Below are 22,628 nucleotides of genomic sequence, written 5' to 3'. Positions count from 1 at the left end.
ACTCTTCTTGAAGTTTTCAAAATGATATGGCTTAATTCTTTCTACAAAATAATGGTAAGAACCCCCCCCCCCATACTCGAAGCAGCCAGGTGGAATAGGCAGATATAAAATATACAACTTATAAGGAATTTCTTAAGAGTTTCATTAATAAAATTCAGTTCCCCTGATGTGATTTGATATTTTGCTACCATTCATTCTTCTTCTGTTTTGTCCATAGAATTTATAATTATTTTATTTAGAATTAATTTATCTTTAGAAAGTAGTAATTGTCAGCTGCATTCATTAGCATTTCGCGTTTTCTTGTATATCTATTACTTGCATATTAATAATTTCATTAAATAATATTTAGAAGTATTGGAACTTCATTTCCATCGTTTTTATTCATTCGTAAATCCTTGGATCCGCTCCTGCAGGTGCGCAATGGCCTCATCACTAATGTAAACAAATCATTCATTACGCCGAAAATGTTCAAGATTCCGCTAAATTAAGAAAGTTTACACAAAGTTTATCATCTCATAAACAAACATCAGCCCTGTCCAATGCAGAAATGCTCGAGTTGAAGGGGAAAATTCAGGAATTGTTTTGTGTCAGCCATGTTTTGACGTGAACCTTACACGGCATTTTGTTATTAAGGTCTTTCGTCTTCACGGAAGACCTTATAGTGATTCTACTGTTTCTTATTAAGGTCTTCCGTCTTCACGGAAGACCTTATAGTGATTCTACTATTTCTTATTAAGGTCTTTCGTTTCCAACGGAAGACCTTCTACTGATTCTGTTGTTTCTTTTCCACTATTATTATTATTTCCTACCGATTTTGTGCAGGCGATTTCTCGAGAACGCCTCGATAGATTTTCATGAAACTTTCAGCAATAATGGCAAATCATCTGAACTTAGGTCTTTTTTTTTTTTAATTTTGCCGTTGTCTCTTCCGGTCGCGAGATACGGCCAAATTTTTTTTTAAAGTTGCATTTTGTAAGCCAGTGTTCTCAAAAACGCTTTGAGATTGAGTCTTGAAACTTTCAGGGATGATAGACTGTGACTCGTAGATTTGAATATCTTATTTAGTTTTTGATGCCGTGACAACCGTTGTCCACCGGAAGTAGTTTTTAAAAATGCATTTTTTTTCTTTTTTAAATGTTTATAATAGAAATAATAGAGGCGAATAGACTGTTTCAAGTCATATTATTTCCACCGGAAGTTATTTCTTCCAAACCGGAAGTAGACGAGAAAATGCTAATTTTTCCTCGACACTTTGAGGGATGACTCCTCCACACTCAGTGAGGAGTTAAAAGTCATTTTGAGTACTTCCGGTCATACCGGAAGTGAATATAGAAGACTGGATGTTGTTTGAAATTGATAGATTTCAGTCTTTCATGTGTTGCTAAGCATATTTTGAAGAATTGATATGAATATTTTTTTTTTCATTTGAAGTTGTTTTACTTTCTTGTATTAATCAAAATTTCCCAATCAAGATCTTATCAGAAATCTAACGGAAGACCTACTCTTGCTAGCAACGAGATCTCATTTAGTTATTATTATTTTTCTGACCCTCTAATTTTGTGCACGCGATTTATCGAAGACTACTGGGTGGATTTTAATGAAATTTGCAGGAACAATGCGTTATTTTCTGAAGTTATTTTATTTAGAATTTTTGGAAATTCCCTTCCGGTGCCACGTTACGGACCATTTTTTTTTAAATTTAAAATGACATTTTGTCCATGGATAACTCAAAAACGGTTAAAGATATCAATGTGAAACTTTCAGGGATTATAGATCGTGATAAATACTAGCCATGACGTCACTTTTCTTTCGTCGTCAGTACTTCCGGTCGCTACCGGAAGCGAATTAAAAATAGTCCAATTTTTCAACTTTTATGTTTCTCAGTATTTTGTAATGAAATTTACGGGAATTATTTTTTTTCAACATGCTTAATATATAATTTGTTTGAAAATTGATAAATCCAAACTTGAGATATTTATCTGTTTTCAAAACTGGATTGAAATGCTTTTTGAAAGTAGAATTTCAATCCAATGTTTTCGCAGACGTCCGCGTCGAATTGAAGCGCGGACGTCCGAGAAAACATTGAATTGAATTGAATGTTTTCTCAGACGTCCGCATTGAGTTTATTGCGGACCTCGGAGAAAACATTGGATTTAAATTTTTCTTTGCAGTTGAATTTCAATCCACCTTGGTAATTCTCTCAGGCAAAGTGTTAATGATTCATCTAATGGACAAATGATATTATTTTTGATTTTAGTTTAATATAAAATTAATACAAATAAATCTTTTCTATCCAAATTCTACAAAGAAAGTTATGACTTTCTTGGGGGTAATTTGACAATAAAGGACAGGGGAGATGGCATTTTTGGAAATGAACAATCCGTTTACGAAAATGTGAATACTCTGTCATGCTAAGGCAATAAAATAAGTAATCTGACATTGAATTATGGGCCTTCAGTCATCTGATCTGTGAGTACCTGTAATAAATTCCAACTCTGCTAGAAAAAAATGAAAAATCGAGTTCATGAGTATCCCTCCTCCTTCTTTTGTATAAACGATAAAATATGTTCCTGGTCATCTCAGGAAAAAAAATATATTGCCTGCAATGGAATAAAATGAATTTTGAGCAATAATTTTGATCCAATGTTTTCTCATTGTTTCCGATACGCTACTCTCCTCATAAGCCCTTGGCATACGGTGTTAAAAAAAGTTGGGATTTTTTTTTCTCAAGTTGTGATTAGAGTTGATCGACATCGTTCGACCAATCAGCAATTTTTTTTGTAAATGACGATATTTGCTTTCGGGATATATCTTGACTCTTTAATATCGGGAATGAAAAACGCAAGTAAACAACGATTCGTAAGATAACATGCCATTCTATGAATAGCTATATAGTGTCATCCAATATCTTAAGCTACGTGCAAAATATGTGATTAAGAATCAATACTGAAGATGTAGATTTGCATTTTAACATGTTTAAATAACAAATTAACATAACTCAATACCTTCTTGTTAATTATTCTTTAAAAACATTATTTTTTTTTAAAATACGCTTTTTATTTCTGTCAATGACGCAATCTGTGCGTACCTGGTAATTAGAATCATGATCACGTGACGAAAACAATCCCGTCTTTTGTCAGCACCTTATGCCAAGGGTTTATGCGGAGAGTAGCTTATTAGAAACCCTTGGCTAGCGAAGATGCCATTCCAGCGCTGTATAACTGGCTAGCACAGGTGCCCTTGCCACTGTGGTTAGTAAGGTTTCCAATAAGGCCCCCTTTTTGAAAAAAGTGACAAAAATAAATTCATATTCATCATTGTTAGTTGTAGTTTTCAATGTAAAGGGAAAATACGTTTTATCTAACATACCTGGTTGACAATAGTGACGAATATTCTTACTCTGCAGAGGTAGGTGGGCAAGTCCTCCCTTAAAAGTCTTGTTCGAACAGCCGAAAAAAATGGATGTATTTACATCGCCCATCATCACCAATGGTGACGTGTCAAGTCTCTATGCTCATTAAAGGTCATATGAAACAATGTCCAGTGCATTTTGGGTTGTATACGGAAATGAGTTCATCTGAGCTACTTTAATAAGCCTGAAATTATATTTTGAATTTTTTATGCAAGTTAGCGGCAGCAGAGTCGATCAAAATTACTCGACTACAAAAATGAACTTCAACTAGCGCGGCTTATCTCCCTTTGCTTATGACGTCAGTAAGACCCAGTCGTACATTCAGTACTAACATTTATATAACCGATCATGTGTTTTGCAGCGTAAATTTTCAGAAATATCATTATTTAGGCTAAAACGTCGCATAAATATACGATATTCAAACAAGATAGTATTTGTCTTTTAACATCCTGCTGTATATTTGCAAGATATTAGTATGTTTTATCTGTGTAATTTATTGTCGTCCTTCGAGACTTCAATCGACAGAGAGAGAGATGATACTAGAAAGAGAGGGGGTCTGTACTCGAGTAAGTGAATATAGACGCTGTCAAATAATTTACAATTGAATAAATTTCTTACATAAGAATACTGATGATTTGTTTTCTGATTAAATATTTAAGCCATGATTAGATGATGCTATCTAGGTACTCGGTAGCACGCGCATTTATAAAGCTGAATTCGATTGACCGCGCTGTGTGTGAAAGTTAAACTAAACCTGCATATAAATGATTTCATTTATTTATGGGAAATGAAATGATTCTATTGCTTTCTCCCGTTCTCAGACACTTTTCTCTTTTTGGTTTTCCCTGTCTCGATGACCCCCCCTCCCCCCCTCTCTCCGGATTTTTTTTTCTTACCAAAAAATCGGTACATATACGCATAACACTGTAACTATATTATCGTAATAATTTTAAAAAGTCAGACATTAAACGTAATTCTATCTATGTAATCCTACTTTTCTGTATGTATATATTTACAGACAGTTTATTTTAACACAGATTATTATATAGTCTGGTTTTTAAAAAAAGTTGAACTGTAAAAGTATTAATTTTGAGAATTAATTATTCAGGTTCAGTCTCGCAAATAATGGGGGCATGGATTTTTTTTAACTGATCAATTTATGCACGAAGTGTATAAGAGTATTTTCAAACTGCAATTGCTCAGCCAAACGGTAAGAAGTATCAGCACCGTAACATTACAGTGTATGTATATACATTCTCGTAATGCAGGTAAGTTTTGAGCCATTTTTTTTTAAAATCATGCTTCTTGTGACAGCAAAATTACGGTGATGTCGTCATAAACCCCTATTTCTATATCGTTTTTACATTAGTCCTCGTGTTTCAGATTGCAGAAAGCGTGCATTCAAATACGCCGACTTTTCATTGATCCATGTTTATCATGAACTTCAATATCCCCGTGTTAATTTGGGAAAAAAAGGGGGGGGTTACTCTTGAGCTACATATCTTTCCCTCTCAATATATGACACAACTTTACAGATTTTGCATGCCCATTAAATTTTTTATTGTAAGAAGCTTAAGGTCAATGTTAATTAATTAACATAATTATGTTTTTGTTGTTAATTATACAATTTTACTTGGAATGGAAAAAAAATATATCATATACGTATCAAACAGAAGTTTTAAATTGTTTCTAAAGTATTAATTTAAAATAAGTAATCATAGTTGGAGGAGAAAAATCTTAATTTCTAAGGGGTATTCATCAGGGTCATCCTACGATTAAAAGCTCTCGTTTTCAGTTGCTGTGTCTAATAAACGATTAGTTCAAATAGAGTAAACTGTACTTTAGAATCAGATAGCTCATCTGAATACATAATCACATTTATACTCACAAAAATGACTAAAATTAACTCAATAAAAAACGGTAAAGTTACACTAGATCTAATGCGTTATTTATATCAGTGGGTCTTTGTGACGTCATAAAAACACAAAATCAAGAACGATAAGCGGGTAACAAATTTATCAAGTGCACATTTTTCAGTTAAGCAAAGGCAAAATTTTTTTACTAAACGTGATTTGACATTCTTTCATACCAGTCTTTATGTTTAAAAAGTAAAATCCTAGTGTTAAGAATCGTTTCATATGACCTTTAAATCCCCGCAGCCCGAATAGTTACACATTTAAAAAAAACACTGTGTATTGTAGAGTTTCTGCAGACTTGTTTCCCAGTACTTCTCTTTCCCAAAGCAGTTCGTCTTCTGGAGTTACTGAATCTGCCTGTTTGACTTTAGTTCCTAGTCTTTTTGACAAGAGGGATTTCATTTGAGCATCCAGTGTTTTTTCTAAAATCTGCAAATTTTAAGTCTGAAAAAAAGTTAAAGTCACGTCTCTTGTTGTCTGGAAAAAACCTTAATAATCCACAAACAAAATAGTAGACCGACTTAGCTGGGTATTCATTTCCGTCCTTCTTGCGCTCGTCACATACAAAATTTGTCAATGAATAGCTCATGGTAGAAGCATCCATGTGTAGAACTTCCGGTACTGCAAGTTCAAGAGGCAGATTTTTGTTTTTCTCTTGGCGCCACTTTTCGAAAACCCCGAATGCCCAACGAGTATTTCTCTTTGTGTTTTGATTTTCTTGACTAGAAATCATCCTCTCAATTTCGAGAAACAGAAATTCCCCCGAAACGTTTGGCTGACTCATCACTGTTCGTTTCAAATTTACTAAACCTATCAGTACCTCCGTCCAAATTAAGATCTCCAAACACGTCAAAATCGAGGTTCAGCACTTTGGCACCTCTCGGCGGCGAAATATCGAGGTTCATATCAAACACATTTTCAAAACTAATTTCATGCATATCGTCAATGAGTTCCTCTTCTTTCTCAAATGCATCACAAATCTGTGAAAGTTATTTGCAAAATGTCAAGCTCATCAAAATTAATCCTACCGATTGTGTTGTCCATCCTCTCGCTCTGTTATACTGAAAATGTCGTCTGTACACCAGTTGCGCTATGTGCCACAACGCTTTGCAATGGTGGGCGGAGTTTATCAAAGAAAATTCTAGACTTTCTAGAGATTAACTGTTTTCCGCTGCACCATAAAGCATTACAAACTGTAGGCGGAGTTTGTAACTCGTTCCGCTCTAATGTGGATGTACGATAAATTAAGTTATTACTCATAACTGTTCTCTAAAATCACATTCTCGAAAAATGAATCGGAATAATTTTGAAAACCTCTTATGATGACAATTTCTCTTGAGATTTTTTTCAACTCTTTTTACGTTACACGCGTGTAAGTGGTGTCAGATTTTATTTATTCTTGCTCAACTCTGAGTGCACACGATGTCTATGAACCATTTTTTCGTCCTCATCCACTTTCTTAGGAATGTAGATATCTTTGCGTGGGAAGAAGTGTGTTGTTAGTGAACGAGGGTAAATAAAGGCTACAACTTGATATTCTATTTGCGTATGGGCGAAGGGAATTTAAGGTTTTTGAAATCATTAATGTAAAACTTCAGTACATAGTGTAGATTCAAATTTGTCCTCATGACCTCCAGGGGTAGGATAGGTCCATAAAAGGGGACCCTTTTACATTTTAAAGTTTTACATTGGAATGAATATCTTCTCAAGAACAACTAGGCAAGGAAAATTGAAACTTCTATGAAAGCCTCAATTCATGGGTAGAATAAAATTTGTTCTTTCAAAACTCTTTCTACAGTTTTGACCAAATTTCATTTAGACTTTTAGCACAAGTACTATATACTGAAATACATAATTCTGTGTTTCGGTTTTTGATTTCCATGAACAATGTTTCCATAGTACTGTTACTAAAAATAGATATTTTGTGAAATGCATTGAAGCCGCTACACCTCCTTCAGTTTTGGTCCGATTTCAATAAGATTTGGTACCCCATACTAAGATTTCTTTTTGTGGTAAATTAAAATTGAGGGCACTTCGATTTTTTTCCAAACGCTACTCCTCCTACAGTTTTGGTCTAAATTAAATACGATTTGGAGTAAAAGTAAAATATAATAATATAATTATTTACAACAGTTTTTGATTTTGACAAACGGCAATTCTACGGTTTATAAAAATAGAAATGTCTTTGAAATTCTTTCGAAATGCTACTCCTCGAACAGTTCTGGTCTGAATTTATTAAGTCTTATTGTTCAAGTAGATTATTGCCCCCCGTTTGGTTCCCAGAGTAAATTTTGTAAATTCCAAAACCTTATTGCGCTTCAACATGCAGGACACCAACTCTCATATTCCAAAAGATTAATTGATTACTGCTTAAATAAAATAGGAGTTTGAGGAAGAAGAAAGTGTAACAGACGGATGGACGGACCAGGGTAACAATAAAATACCCAAACTTTCTTAAGAAAGTACGGGTAAGTCGGGTATATCAAAGTTCTTTCAGGAATAAGAACGAGAATAAACCATAATAAATATCTCATATAAAAAGAATCTTTTGTACACATTTTTAAGAATAAGCCATAAAATTTAAATATATCCATATTAGCATTTTTTAATTTCTTTATTTTCACACCAAACTGTTGATGGATTGATTCTCCAGTTTATCCGATTATGACAAGGAGCACACGACGGGTGTGACCGTTGCTTTAACTCCTCCGAGGCAACTAATCAGAGGTTTGAGATGGCTCTACTCGTAATTTGTTTTGTTTGAAGGATTTTTTTCAGAACGCTCACTATTCGTTATCTTTACAATTCATCTGTTGACCTTTAGATCATTAACGACCCCTCCTCCCAGAGTTCTTCAAGAATTTCGGCGTAGTCACTAGACATGACGATATTCATGATTTTCAACGGTTTTAAATCTGGACTAAACCGCTACTAAACCCCTACTGGTCATCAACATGTAAATTTACAGATAGAATTAGCTTGAATGGAAAATATTATGTTTGCTTGACACATAGTCAATATATTTTTGGATGCAGTTGCGCAATTTTCATTTTTAAGCATCAGCATTGTGTACCAAAGCCTCACTGCTTTGTATCATGCTGTATCTCATTGATTTGTCCAATAACAGGAAGATACAGTGTTGTGTATCTGGGCAAGATTACTATGTTACTAGCTTCATTTGTTTCAAGCCATCAAGGACCACACCATTGACCGGAAGTAACATTTATTGAGGAACACATATAACATACAAAACCAATTAAAGTACACAAATCATATTCGGAAAGATATACTACATTCCTCCCCACTAAACTTTTGAAAAACAAGTGTAAAAGTAAATTACCTACTACAATTCAAAATAATAATCATTAGAGCGTCTTTGAGTGTTTATATTGATTGTAAATGAAATATTAGCACCGATTAACTTCAAATGACTAGATTTGCAGAATTAATATGAGTATTATTAAACATCAACATAAACAATTTTACACATACACAAAGAAGAGCTTCCTGCCCTTAGAAATGAAACAGGGGATTATTATGCCCCACAATCACAAATTCATTTTCACAACAGGTTTTCGGTTTCTAACTGGATAACGGCGCACAGGCGTAGTTGTCTTGTTTCCTGAATCTGGTAAGGGGTCCTGAGCAACCGCTGGTTCAGTAGGAAGTGGTTCAGGTAAGTTTTTGGTCATAGTTCCCTCACTTGGTGTAGACGGACTGGTTTCTGTACTTTGTTCAGCAGGTGCAACATCTACATGCGTGTCTATGTTTGGTATCTGTAACGGTGCCTCCGAGAATGGCTGTTGCACTGAACTAAGCATTTGATCAATATGACGTCGCCATATATTTCCTGGGGATACTTCAACTTCATAGGAAATCGGCCCTGTGATGCGATGTATTATGCCGGATATCCATTTATTATCTCCCTTCCTATAGTCCCTTACTAAGACATGGTCACCGGTGTTGAACTTGCGAGGTTTGGTTGTAATCTTACTACGCATCCTCTCCTGGCTCTGGTCCACGGTACGTGTCAAGCTAGGCTTAGCACGATCCAGCTTAGTTGTGAGATTTCTTCCCAAAACATCTGTGCCGGAGTTTCTCCAGTCGATGACTGTGGAGTATTCCGATATGCAATCAGGAAATTGCAAAGTTTCTTCTGAATGGAACCCTCATCATATTTTGCAGACTTCATAGCGCTCTTGAAGGTCTGCACAAATCGCTCAGCCAGTCCATTTGTCCTTGGGTGATAAGGGGATGAGGTTGAATGACGTATTCCATTTGATTTCATGAATCTCTGAAACTCCTCTGCAATGAACTGGGGTCCATTATCACTGATTAAATGTTCAGGTAAACCATTTCTAGCAAATAGAGTTCTCAGTACTTCTATAGTATGTGTTGATGTAATCTTGTTCATTTTGAACACTTCAGGCCACTTGGAATGGGCATCTACTACAATCATAAACATAGTTCCCAAGAATGGGCCTGCAAAATCCACATGAATTCTTTGCCAGGGTTTATCAGGGAATTCCCAGGGATGAATTGGTGCTTCCGGAGCTACATTGCGCTGGTCCATACATCCTTTGCATTTCTTTGCACACTCCTCAATATTGGCATCAATACCTGGCCACCAGACATGGCTCCTAGCAATTGCCTTCATTTTCACCACCCCCAAGTGCCCTTCATGGATCATGTCAAGAATTCCTTTACGAAGTGGTTCTGGGATTATGACACGAAATCCCCAGAGTAGACAACCCTGATGCACAGTAATCTCCTGTCTGCGTGAGAAATATGGTTGTAAGTCGCTGTCCATTGCATCATTCCAACCACGCATGGTTGCATCGTACACCCGAGATAGCACTGGGTCTCGAGCAGTTTTACGCTTTATTTCGCTAGCTGATACAGGCAATGCCTCCAATTGCGTCATGTGAAATACATGTGCTGCATCAAAAATCTCCGACTCCAACTCTCTTTCTCGGCCATCTGTGGCTAATGGTAGGCGAGAGAGTCCATCAGCATTTCCATGTTGTTTTGTGTTCCGATACTCAATAGAGTAATCCAATCCCGATAAGAACAGTGCATACCGTTGCAGTCTTGCGGCAGTAGTAAGTGGTATACCCTTCTGCGGATGAAATATTGACACCAAGGGTTTATGGTCAGTAATGAGCGAGAAATGTCGTCCATATAATTACATCTGAAAATGTTTGATTCCCCACACAATACCAAGGGCTTCCTTGTCTATTTGAGAATAGTTTCGTTCGGCACTATTTAGAGTCCTAGATGCAAATGCTATTGGACGTTCTTCTCCAGAAGGATACGTATGTGAAAGAACCGCTCCAAGTCCGAATGGTGATGCATCGCAGGAGAGCCTTATAGGTAAGTGTGGATTATAGTGTGCAAGAACCTGTTCAGACTTCATTAATTCTTTTACCTTTCTGAATGCAGCTTGGCACTCGGTAGTCCAGTTCCACTTGCTGTCCTTTTCTTAAAGCTTGTGAAGAGGTCTCAAAACAGTAGACAAGTTGGGCATGAACTTTCCATAATAATTTACAAGTCCAAGGAATGCACGCAACTCTGTCACATTTTCTGGGACCTTAGCTTCCACCACTGCTTTCACCTTCTCTTCTGTTTTATGTAAGCCATATTTGTCAATTTTGTGACCACAAAATTCTACATTGTCTTTAAATATATCACATTTCTTGATATTCGCTCTCAGGTTGAAGTTCTGCAGTCGTGACAAAACTTTCTCTAAATTGCCGAGATGCTCCTCAGTCGTTGAACCAGTAATAATCATGTCATCAATCATACAATGTGCTCCATTGATCCCCTGCAGTACTTGATCCATGGCCCTTTGCCATACTGCTGGTGCGGATGCCACTCCATACATGAGTCTGTTAAAATGGAACAACCCTCTGTGTGTATTGATGGTGAGGTATTTCTGGTGACCCTCTTCTATTTCCATTTGCAGGTATGCATTTTTAAGATCCAGTTTGGTGAAGTGTTCTCCTCCTGCAAGGTTTGAGAATATTTCATCCACCCGAGGGAGCGGGTACTGGTCCACATTGATACATTGATTCAATGTAACTTTAAAGTCACCACATATCCGAACCGTGTTATCTTTCTTTGGCACCACGACTATGGGAGTTGCCCACTCACTATGCTCCACTGGTTCTAGGATTCCTAAGCTGAGGAGTCTATCCAGCTCACTATCCACAGCTGGTTTAAGCGAATGCGGCACAGGTCGAGCCTTACAAAACTTTGGCTTGGCATCAGGTTTCAGTGAGAATTTGGCCTTTATATTCTTCAAAGTACCAAGATCTTCTTTGAAAACTGACTGATATTTCCAAGAATGTTCTGAATCCCTTGTTGAGGTGATACTGACTGAGAGTCTACATAATTCATGGATAGTCTATTGATCCATTGCTTACCACACAAGGCATTCATCCACTGTCGTCCGAGTAACGGTGGTCCACCTCTCTGGACAATATACAAAGGTAACACTTCTTCTGTCCCCTTCAGAAGTACAGGTACTTGAACACAACCGAGTGGATTTATGATTTCTCCTGAATATGTCTTTAATGTAATGTCACTATTTTCCCACTTTAGACCTTTGAAGTGCTTCACAAAGTCTGCCTTACTGATAATGGACAGAGCAGATCCTGTGTCCAACTCCATCTTTAAATCTGATCCATTAACCTTTGGCTGTATCCATATAATTTCTTTGGAGTTTTTACTCAGTTGATGAATTTCCAAACTGGCTATGTACTCCTCCTTATCACTGTTTTCCGTAAGAAAATGTGCCTTCTGTGACTTTTGTCTTGACTGACTATTCTTGCTACGACACACACGTTTAATGTGGCCCTTTTTCCCACATTTCCTACAGTTTGCATTTTTGAAATGACAATCTTGCTGGAGATGGCCCTCTTTTCCACAACGATAACACTTTGTCTCTGTTTTCTGTGCTTTCTTAGCTGGGCGTTTCTGACTTACTTGGAACTTGTTTACAGATGCTAATCCACGATGCTTATTCTGGAGTTCAGCAGCATCCTTGGTGGCTGTTTCCATGGCAACACATATTTCCAGTGCTTTGTTCAATGTCAGTTGGGCTATGGAGAGTAACTTCTTCTGTGAGTTCTCACAGCGCAGTCCACAAACCAAACGGTCTCTCAATGTATCGTCCAGAGCACCTTCAAACGCACAATGTTCTGATAGTTTACGTAACTGGGCAATATAGTCTCTAACACTCTCATCAGGCCTCTGGTCTCTCTTGTGAAAACGGAAACGTTCTGCTATAACAATCGGTTTAGGACTCAAATGGTTCTTTAGGATGTCAACGATTTCCTGGTAAGTTTTATCGGCTGGTTTGGCAGGCGCAGTCAAATCTCTCAGTAAACTGTACGTCGGACCGCCGATTACACTTAATAACACCGGTACTTGTTTGCCGGCATCAACATCATTCGCTAGAAAATATTGCTCTAGTCTTTCTACATAAGATTCCCACTTTTCTCTAGAGTCATCAAAAGTATCTATTTTCCCAATCAGCGAAGTTGCCATGTTGTTGAGAAAATTCGGGTCACCTCGTGTAAAGTGAAATTCAAAATTCAGACTTGCGCGCTTTGCAACGATAATGAACACTTACACACAATGAATGTCCCGAAAATTCCTGATGAGTTTACGTTAACCTCGTCGCCATGTGTTGTGTATCTGGGCAAGATTACTAGGTTACTAGCTTCATTTGTTTCAAGCCATCAAGGACCACACCATTGACCGGAAGTAACATTTATTGAAGAACACATATAACATACAAAACCAATTAAAGTACACAAATCATATCCGGAAAGATATACTACATACAGGATCGAGCGTTGGAAGTTATTTTCAGTTGGGTGTGGAAGCGCAGAAGGAGGGGGCACACATTTATTTATTCCTTGCCAAAACTTTATTGATATTGCTACCTGCTGCATGCCCTTTCTATAGGTACAGGTATGTTATCTCACACCCATTGTTAAATTAGCTACACACCTGGGAAGATTTCAAATCTTTAATCGCCATTATTTACACAAAGCAAAGCTCGGGGAGAAACAATAAATGTGACTTTTTAAAATTCTATTTTTGGGGGGGCCATTGCCCAAAACTGCACTGCTAAAAGCACATTGAACAGGGAATAGCATGTCTTGCCCTAGAGAGCATATCGAACAAAAAATAAACACATGGTAAACATTTATCTCTTCATATGAATGAACAACCGTTCACGGTAGCTCAGTCGGTAGAGCGCTCGCTTCGTGATCGGGAGGTCGTGAGTTCGAATCTCGGCCGCGACTGACCTAAGTCGATAAAAAATGGGTAGCAACTGTTCCTCCGCCATGCGCTCGGCACTTTGAAGTGAAAGTTGCGGGACCTTCGGATGAGACCTTAAAAACTGAGGCCCCGTGTCACGGCAGGCGTTGGCACGATAAAGATCCCTCACTGCTCAATGGCCATGAGTGCCGAGTAAAGGTCAAAATTTGAAGCCCTTCACCGGTATATGGTGACGTCTCTATATGAGTGAAAAATTCTCGAATGGGACGTAAAACAACATACATACAATCAATCATATGAATGAAAATATTCTCTTAAATTTCATGTTTTCACTCAAGATTTATCACGTTGCACTACCCGGACCTTTAAATGTAATTTCTTCACATTTTCTTATAAAAGGCGGACCTTATATGTTATTGTATTAAGTTCCCCACCCCGAAGACCTCAAAACAAGGCGGACTACATATGCGACACCGTGAGCATAATAAATTAGGGGGGTCAGCAAGGAGAGGAGGACTCCCCCATTTTTTTCCAAGGATAACTTTTTACTATTGGAAATGTTCATTGAAAGACTAATTATTGCCACCCCCACCCACCCCCACCCACTTTTTGGTACAGTATAGTAAACTAAGGATAATGTAGTGTGTATGAATAAAAATTGGTAGTGGAAGTTTTTGGAACCTCCCTCCCTACCCCACACCTCCGAAATAGGAATTTCAATTTCAATTCAATTCAATTTATTGATTCACCAAACATGTTGACATACCACCATGTTACATACGGAATGAAGAGTGATTATTAAAACATACTTAAGTACATACACATGTGTACAAATCAGTGAAGTCAACTATGTTTACAAATTGAAGTTTATTCATAATCATTTGGCAACCAGTATAATATGAACAGAGATAAATTGATTAAAGAATTTAATAAATATGTATTATTGAACTCTATTTTTAGAACGCAATTCAAAACATTCATGTAAAAATTCACATAGCCTTCTAGAATGAACAGGATTACAAAATACTTCACAATGATTTTCCTTCAACGTGTTACATGTATCATTTAAATTACAGATGTTCAAGGGATAATACTTTTTTCGTAAATCTTTATATGTAGGACAGTTATATATGAAAAGCATTTCATTTTCTACAAGGGTTTTACAAAAGTGACAAAAACGAAATTCTTTTTGGATACAAGGCTTTAAATATCTGCTCGTTTTAATTTTTAAAGGGTGTACAGAATTCTCAGTTTTATTAATTTAGAACGCACAGGTTTATTAATTGAAAATTTAAAGTAGATTTGTAATTATAAGTATACTCTACAGGTTAACTGTATCTGAATAAGTGTAACTATAAATGATTTCTAACTTTATACCTTGTAGGATGGCAAGGAAGAAGCTGCGATCAGGATATCAACGAATGTGCTGACCGATATTTTTGTTCGAATGGGAACTGTACAAACACAGTTGGTAGTTTCCACTGCACCTGTCCTTCTTCTGTTTACGGTCTGAAATGTCAGCTGGATGAGGATGAATGTCTGCTAGAACCATGTAATACGGGAGAATGCGTCAACACGATCGGAAATTATACGTGTAACTGTGCAAGTGGAACAACTGGCAGAAACTGTGAATCGTTGACTGCAAACCAATGTCATGGGGATACGTGTAACAATCATGGACATTGTGATGTCAAACATAGAAAGACCGTGTGTACGTGCAACGATGGATATACTGCTCCTGACTGCTCTAGAATAAATTATTGTTACAATAACACCTGCTCAAATCATAGTACCTGTCATAACGGACGCAATTCTTACACCTGCACCTGTAATGGTGGATTTTTTGGCAAAGACTGTCAGACACTGAATTATTGTTATAACAAGAATTGTTCTAACCACGGAACTTGTCAAAACGGACATAATTCTTACACGTGTCAATGTAGGGCTGGGTACCTAGGTAAAGACTGTGAACAAACTTACTGTCCTCATCTTCAGTGTCAGAACGGAGCCTCTTGTATTAATGGAGCCTCTAACTATACGTGTAAATGTGTTCCAGGGTTTAAAAATACATACTGTCAAACACGTGATTACTGTTACCATCAGAACTGTAGTGGACACGGTACCTGCCATAACGGTCAACATAACTATACTTGTATCTGTAATCCTGGTTTTCTTGGAAGTACCTGTGAACACGACTATTGCTTAAATAATACCTGTAAAAATGGTGCAACTTGTCACAGTGGAAATTCAAATTTTACTTGTTCGTGTAAACCTGGTTATATAGGAACTCAGTGTGAAACACGTAATTTTTGCCACGGACAGACATGTAGCGGTAATGGGAAATGTAATAACGGACAAAGTAAATACATTTGTACCTGTTATGGCGAATATACGGGAAAAGACTGCGAAAAACAAAATTATTGCTATAACAAGAATTGTTCTAACCGCGGAACTTGTCAAAATGGACATAATTCTTACACGTGTCAATGTAGGGCTGGATACTTGGGTAAAAACTGTGAACAAACTTACTGTCCTCATCATCAGTGTCAGAATGGAGCCTCTTGTGCTAATGGTAACTCTAGCTATACGTGTAAATGTGCTCCAGGCTATATAGGATCCTACTGCCAAACACGTGATTACTGTTACCAACAGAACTGTAGTGGACATGGTACCTGCCATAACGGTCAACATAACTACACATGTACTTGTAATCCTGGTTATTTAGGAAGTAATTGTCAGCATGATTATTGCTTTAATAAACTTTGTCAAAATCATGGTACCTGTAAAAGTGGAACCTCAAATTATGCATGCTTATGTCCTGCTGATTATATGGGACGTCATTGTGAATTACGTAATTATTGCCATGGACACAGCTGCAGTGGACATGGAACTTGCCAAAATGGAAAGCAAGGTTACACATGTCGGTGTAAGTCGGAATACCTCGGTCATAATTGTGAACTGAATAATTATTGTCATAGTAATCTATGTAAACACGGGAACTGTTCAAATTCAAACAATGAATATTCTTGTTCTTGCTTCGGTGGATTTACCGGAACAAACTGTGACCAAGTTGATTACTGTTACGGAAAGAACTGTAACGGACATGGACAATGTCAGAACGGTCAGAATAATTACACGTGTAATTGTAATCCTGGTTTTCTGGGAAGTAACTGTGAATACGACTATTGCTTTAATAATACCTGTAAAAATGGTGCTACTTGTCATAGTGGAAGTTCTAATTACAAATGTTTGTGTGTGCCTGGTTATATAGGAAGTCTTTGTGAAACACGCAATTATTGTCATGGACAGAGATGTAGCGGTCATGGGACATGCCATAATGGACAAAGTATATACACATGCGCCTGCCAACCAGATTACCGAGGAAAGAATTGTGAACTGCAAAATTCCTGTCATAGTAAACCATGCAGACATGGAAACTGTACCAACACTAGTACAGGATATAAGTGTTCTTGTAATGAAGGGTATCTAGGAAAGAACTGTGATGTAATAGATTACTGTTATAACAAGCACTGCTCTAACCATGGTACTTGTAACATCAGAGGGAATAGTTACATCTGTACCTGTATTAATGGATTTATAGGAAAAGACTGTCAGACACTGAATTATTGCTATAACAAGCATTGTTCTAACCACGGAACCTGTCAAAACGGAAATTATTCCTACACGTGTCAATGTATGGCTGGGTACCTGGGTAAAGACTGTGAACAAACTTACTGTTCTCATCATCAATGTCGGAATGGAGCATCTTGTGTTAATGGTAACTCTAACTATACGTGTAAATGTGTGCCAGGGTATGAAGGTTTGTACTGCGAAATACGTGATTACTGCCATCAGAATTGTAGTACAGGTGAATGTGTCAACGCTAACGGAAGTTATACATGTAACTGTGCAAATGGAACAACTGGTACGAACTGTGAATCACTGGTTGCAAACCAGTGTCACAATGGTACGTGTAATAATCATGGACAATGCCGTGTTTATCAAAGAAAGGCCATGTGTACATGTAACGAGGGACATACCGGTCCTGACTGTTCCATTTTTAATCCATGTGCTCACAACCAGTGTCAGAATGGTGCTACGTGTGTGATATCTGGAACAAATTACACATGTCATTGTGCTAACGGCTTTCGAGGAAACATTTGTGATAAAGAGGATTATTGTGCAATGACTCCCTGCAGAAATTCTGGATCTTGTACTAATACCAATTCTGGATATAATTGTTCGTGCACTGATCATTTCATTGGAGAGAACTGTAGCATTCACAATTACTGCTTTGGACAAAAATGTAGTAACCGAGGGGAGTGTGTCAACGTCAACAAGATCGGGGGTTACCATTGTCAGTGTAGGAATGGAACAACTGGTAAAAACTGTGAAACATTGACTGCACATCAGTGTCAGGGACATGTGTGTCAAAATAATGGAACATGTCATGTTAAAGAAGGAAAAGCCGTGTGTATTTGCAACAATGGATATAGCGGACTGGACTGTTCCATAAAACACTCGTGTGATTCAAATCAGTGTCGGAATGCTGCTTTATGTGTGATGGCTGGAATGGCTTTGTTCCATTCTGCATGCTTTTTAATTCTATTTTCAATTTTGCTTTAATCAGTATCATGGTGGCCTCTATAGAAACTGACATGAGCTACACTTTGTATATGACGAACCATAAAAAGATGAAAACCGTATAATCAGAATTTTTTGTATAGAGAGTATATAACTATACAATTTACAACTGCATACTTTTTGTAAAATATTAAATCAAGTATTTTATGAATGCATCATTTTTTTTAAAAAAAAAAATATGGTACGTGGTGCATAAATTGGATAATTTTCTGATTTAATCACGGGAATTTGTTCAAAAATATATGCCTATCTTTATAGCCTAGAGTCCGCCTACTATATACACGAAAACAGAAGAGATGAATCTAAATATGGTCCCACTGCAAAGGATCTAACTTGTTTGTCGTTTTTTAGGATATTCTTTATCAAGAATTTTTTTCTTTAATACGAATAATACCTACAGTGAAAACACAGATATCTAGTACATGACTGACATTTTGATGTTATCTCTTTTTCGGTATCCTAGAATTCTCGGGTAACTAAGTACACCAGCCCCTGTGATTTAACCCGTCAAGTGATTATTGCTTTCTGATTTATCTTTTAGTGAGGTGTGAAATAAGAATAGCTGTAAAAAGTTCGCTCAGATTAACCAAGATAATAGATTAAAGTTTCAGTTCTAGACCACGGTGATCACGGTCAACCTATCATCTTAACAGACTAATTCATATGCAGTCAGCTATAAGACTTAGTGTGTTTGTCAAGTAAACCGATAATAGATTAATTGCTTGTCTAAATGTATTTAGGTTTGTTTCGATCACTGTTCGTTATCTTAACTTCTTTCATTTCAGTCATATTCTATCTTGTTTGAAAATGAAGCATCACAAATTCGAGGGATCAAATTTCATGGTTTGGGGGAAAAAATCTGTTCGTGGGAAATTAATTTTATGGTTGACAAAATGTTGAGTTGTTTTAATTTAAAATTTTTAAAATTTCGTAAAGTACGTGAATTTATTGGACTCTTCATACCAAGAAAACAACGAAATTAAACACACACGAAACTTACAAAACTTCGAAGTACATGCCAAAAAATAAAGATCTTACAAAAAAGCAGCATACCAACATTTATCACGTACCAGATAGCTTATAGTGCTTTATCTCATGAAGAAATATGGCCAAGGTCCAGAAATGCCCGTATGAGAAAGAAAATTCGGGAATTACATGCATTTTGCCTTGGACGTGTTTCGACGTGAAACTCAAATTAACAATCACAATATAAATGTAAAGAACTTTTCTTTGAAGTATGAAGAAACAAAAAACGTCATCTCGGAGAACAAAAATGATCATTCCCACGAAAATATTTGGAAACTGGTTTACTGAATGTTAAGAAATTATAAAACAAAACCCTCTATAATATCTTTAAAAAAAATTAATGATTATTTTCAGCACTTACTAATTTTTTTCTTCTAAAATATGTCCTCTCTAAATCTTTGACATTTAAATATCTATTGCTATATTTAAGTGTATAAATAACAATTTTGAGACCATTTTGTTAATCACCAAAACTGAACCATTGTACTGAACCATTGTGAAATTTAAGTAAAGCATTTCCAAACCGCCAACATAATGTCGAGAAATTTGCTACGAACGTTTAACATTAATAAACAACTAGCATTTACGTTTTCACTACATCGGTTCAATGTCAATTGAGTTAACCTTTATTCTTCTTAATATATTCTATTTCTCTTTGTTCAAAAAGTGAAAAATGAAACAATATCTTTTTTCAAAATTTGTATACATTTGTACCATCCAATAACAAAATGGAAAGGAAGTTTGAAATTGCTTGATGCAAAAGTACATCATAAAAAGTGAACATTTTCAAAGCACCTGAGCAAGAAATCCAAAGATCTTTTTTAACCTCATTACTTTTTTTTTCGGATGAATTATAGAGACTGTGCTTTGATTAAAACATGATGAAATTCTCACATTGAACCGTAAGTACATCAAGATCCTAAATATATATTCTTTGAAGACAGCCTATGCAATTGTATGGAAAGCCGTAGGTATGGAAAGCCGTAGGGTACCACCACATTATTATTAGCTCACCTAAGCCAAAGGCTCAAATGAGCTTTTCTGATCAAAATTTGTCCGTTGTCTGTCGTTGTCGTCGGCGTCGTTGTAAACTTTTCACATTTTCATCTTCTTCTCCAGAACTACTGGGCCAATTTCAAGCAAACTTGCCACAGAGTATCTTTAGGTGAAGGGGATTCAAGTTTGTTCAAATAAAGGGCCACGCCCTCTTTCAAGGGGAGATAAAAAAGAATTAGTGAAAAATTAATAGAATCTTTTAAAATTCTTCTTCTCAAGAACCACAGGGCCAGGAAAGATGAAACTCATTTCTCAGGAACAGCAAAGCCCTGATTGGTCATATTCATATGGAAGCATCCTCAGGTAGTGTAGATTCAAATTTATTCAAATCATGACCCCCAGGGGTAGGGTGGGGCCACAATTGGTTTACATAGAAATATACGGGGAAAATTTTAAAAATCTTCTTCTTAGAGAACAGCAAAGCCTTGATTTATCATTTTTATGTGGAAGCATCCTCAGGTAGTGTAGATTCCATTTTGTTCAAATCATGACCCCCAGGGGTAGGGTGGGACCACAATGGAGGATCAAAGTCTTAAATAGAAATATATAGGAAAATATCTTCTTCTGAAGAACTTCAAAGCCATGATTAGTCATTTTGATATGGAAGCATCCTCAGGTAGTGTAGATTCAAGTTTGTTCAAATGATGCCCCCAAGGATAGGGAGGAGCCACAATTGGAGATCAAATTTTTACAAAGGGATATATGGGAATTTTTTTTTAAGTTTTCTCAAGTCCAACAAAGCCATTTGTTATATTGACATGGAAGCATCATCAGGTAGTTTAAAATTCAAGCCCCTCCCCCCCCCCCCCCCCGGTAATCTTTTCAATTTACTGAACTGATTTGTGCTTTTGCTAAGCCAATGTGCTCAGGTGAGCGATGTGGCCCATGGGCCTCGTTATTTTTTCCTATATAATTATACCAAAAATAATTATCTCTTCCAAAAATAAAAATCTTGCTTTTTTGACAACATTATTATTTTTCCTGCAACAATTATAATCTTGTCTGTCGAACGTGTACACATTATTTTTATTTTTGTCCTAAAATTATAATTATTCACACTTCACAATTATAATCTTGCCAGTCAATGTGGACACATTATAATGTTTCGCCTCCAAATTATAATCTTTTCGGTCGATGTCTACACACATTATTTTTATTTCGCCTCAAAATTGTAATAATTATTCTTACTTAATAATTATAATCTTGTCTGTCCATGTGTACACATTACTTTTATTTCAATTATATTCCACATCGATCATACAATAATTATAATGTTCAACAATAATAATCTCGACCAGAAAAGATGCAACATTATTATTTAGACGCTTGAACAAAATCAAACGTTTGTATGATTCTGATGCACAGCACAATTATAATCGTTCAGCGATTTCGAGAAAGATTATTATTTGGACGCTTGACAAAGGAAACGTTTGTCTGCCGAAGATAATCACGTGACTCAAGGCCATGTGCTAGTATCAATACTGACAACAGTGCGACAGTGCCAGCGAAAGTCAGGCGGTATATCGGTAAATAAAGATGATTTTGTGATATCAATGTACAAGTAAGTGATTTACATTCATTCGATAAAGGAAATGTCTCAGAAATCAGCTGTCAGCATATTGTAATTGAACTACGGCTTCCGAAGAAACTAGTTCGAATTATCTCTGTACCTATGTATAGGGGATGGAGATTGCATGGTGATTTTATGTTCTATATGTAGATAAAGTGGCGATAAATTATATGGTATATCTTTACTAACAGATATATCTTTACTAATATATGCTCGTATTTTACAGTTTTAGCTTGAATTTTCTCTGCATAAATCATTTACATTGAGTCTTACTGTCAGTTGAAAGTCTGACTATTGATGACTTGTCTTGATTTGCTGATTTTTTGTAGTTATCTATGATTGAACCAAAACATTTCTCTTAATATGGCACCAAACACCTATGTTTGTGTCTTTGTTGTTTGTTGTTTAAAGTCCCTCTGGAGAATTTTTCACTCATATGGACCTATACTCAGCACTCAGGGTCATTGAGCAGTGAGGGATCTTTTTCGTGCCAGCACCTACTGCAACACAGGTTTATACGGTCTATTCCGAAAGACCGGTCTCCACCTCCCGCAATGGGATTCGAACCCGCAACGTATGGATCAACTCCTTACTCCGCGACTCTAAAGCAAATGCTTTAACCACTGCGCCACGCAGGCGACCCTATGTTTGTTAACTTGAGCCTATGTTTGTTAACATGAGCAAGAGCTATGTTATTGTTAATTTTTAC

The 22,628-nt window shown here is 36.6% G+C and overlaps 1 protein-coding gene across 1 annotated transcript in view; it reads left to right on the top strand.

The window, feature by feature from the left end:
* LOC133203551 (neurogenic locus Notch protein-like) overlaps nucleotides 1-18,249 on the top strand; it is a 36,195-nt gene extending 17,946 nt beyond the window's left edge. The window contains exon 6 of the mRNA XM_061339321.1: nucleotides 15,008-18,249. Within this exon, the coding sequence (XP_061195305.1) occupies nucleotides 15,008-18,249 (3,242 nt within the window). The remainder of the gene's footprint in view (nucleotides 1-15,007) is intronic.
* Nucleotides 18,250-22,628: the final 4,379 nt, after the last annotated feature.

Source organism: Saccostrea echinata, unplaced genomic scaffold (genome assembly GCF_033153115.1).
Source record: "Saccostrea echinata isolate AGI-Se365-2 ecotype Australia unplaced genomic scaffold, CSIRO_AGI_Sech_v1 ptg000051l, whole genome shotgun sequence".
NCBI classification, from domain to species: domain Eukaryota; kingdom Metazoa; phylum Mollusca; class Bivalvia; order Ostreida; family Ostreidae; genus Saccostrea; species Saccostrea echinata.
This window is presented reverse-complemented; position numbering and strand designations above follow the sequence as displayed.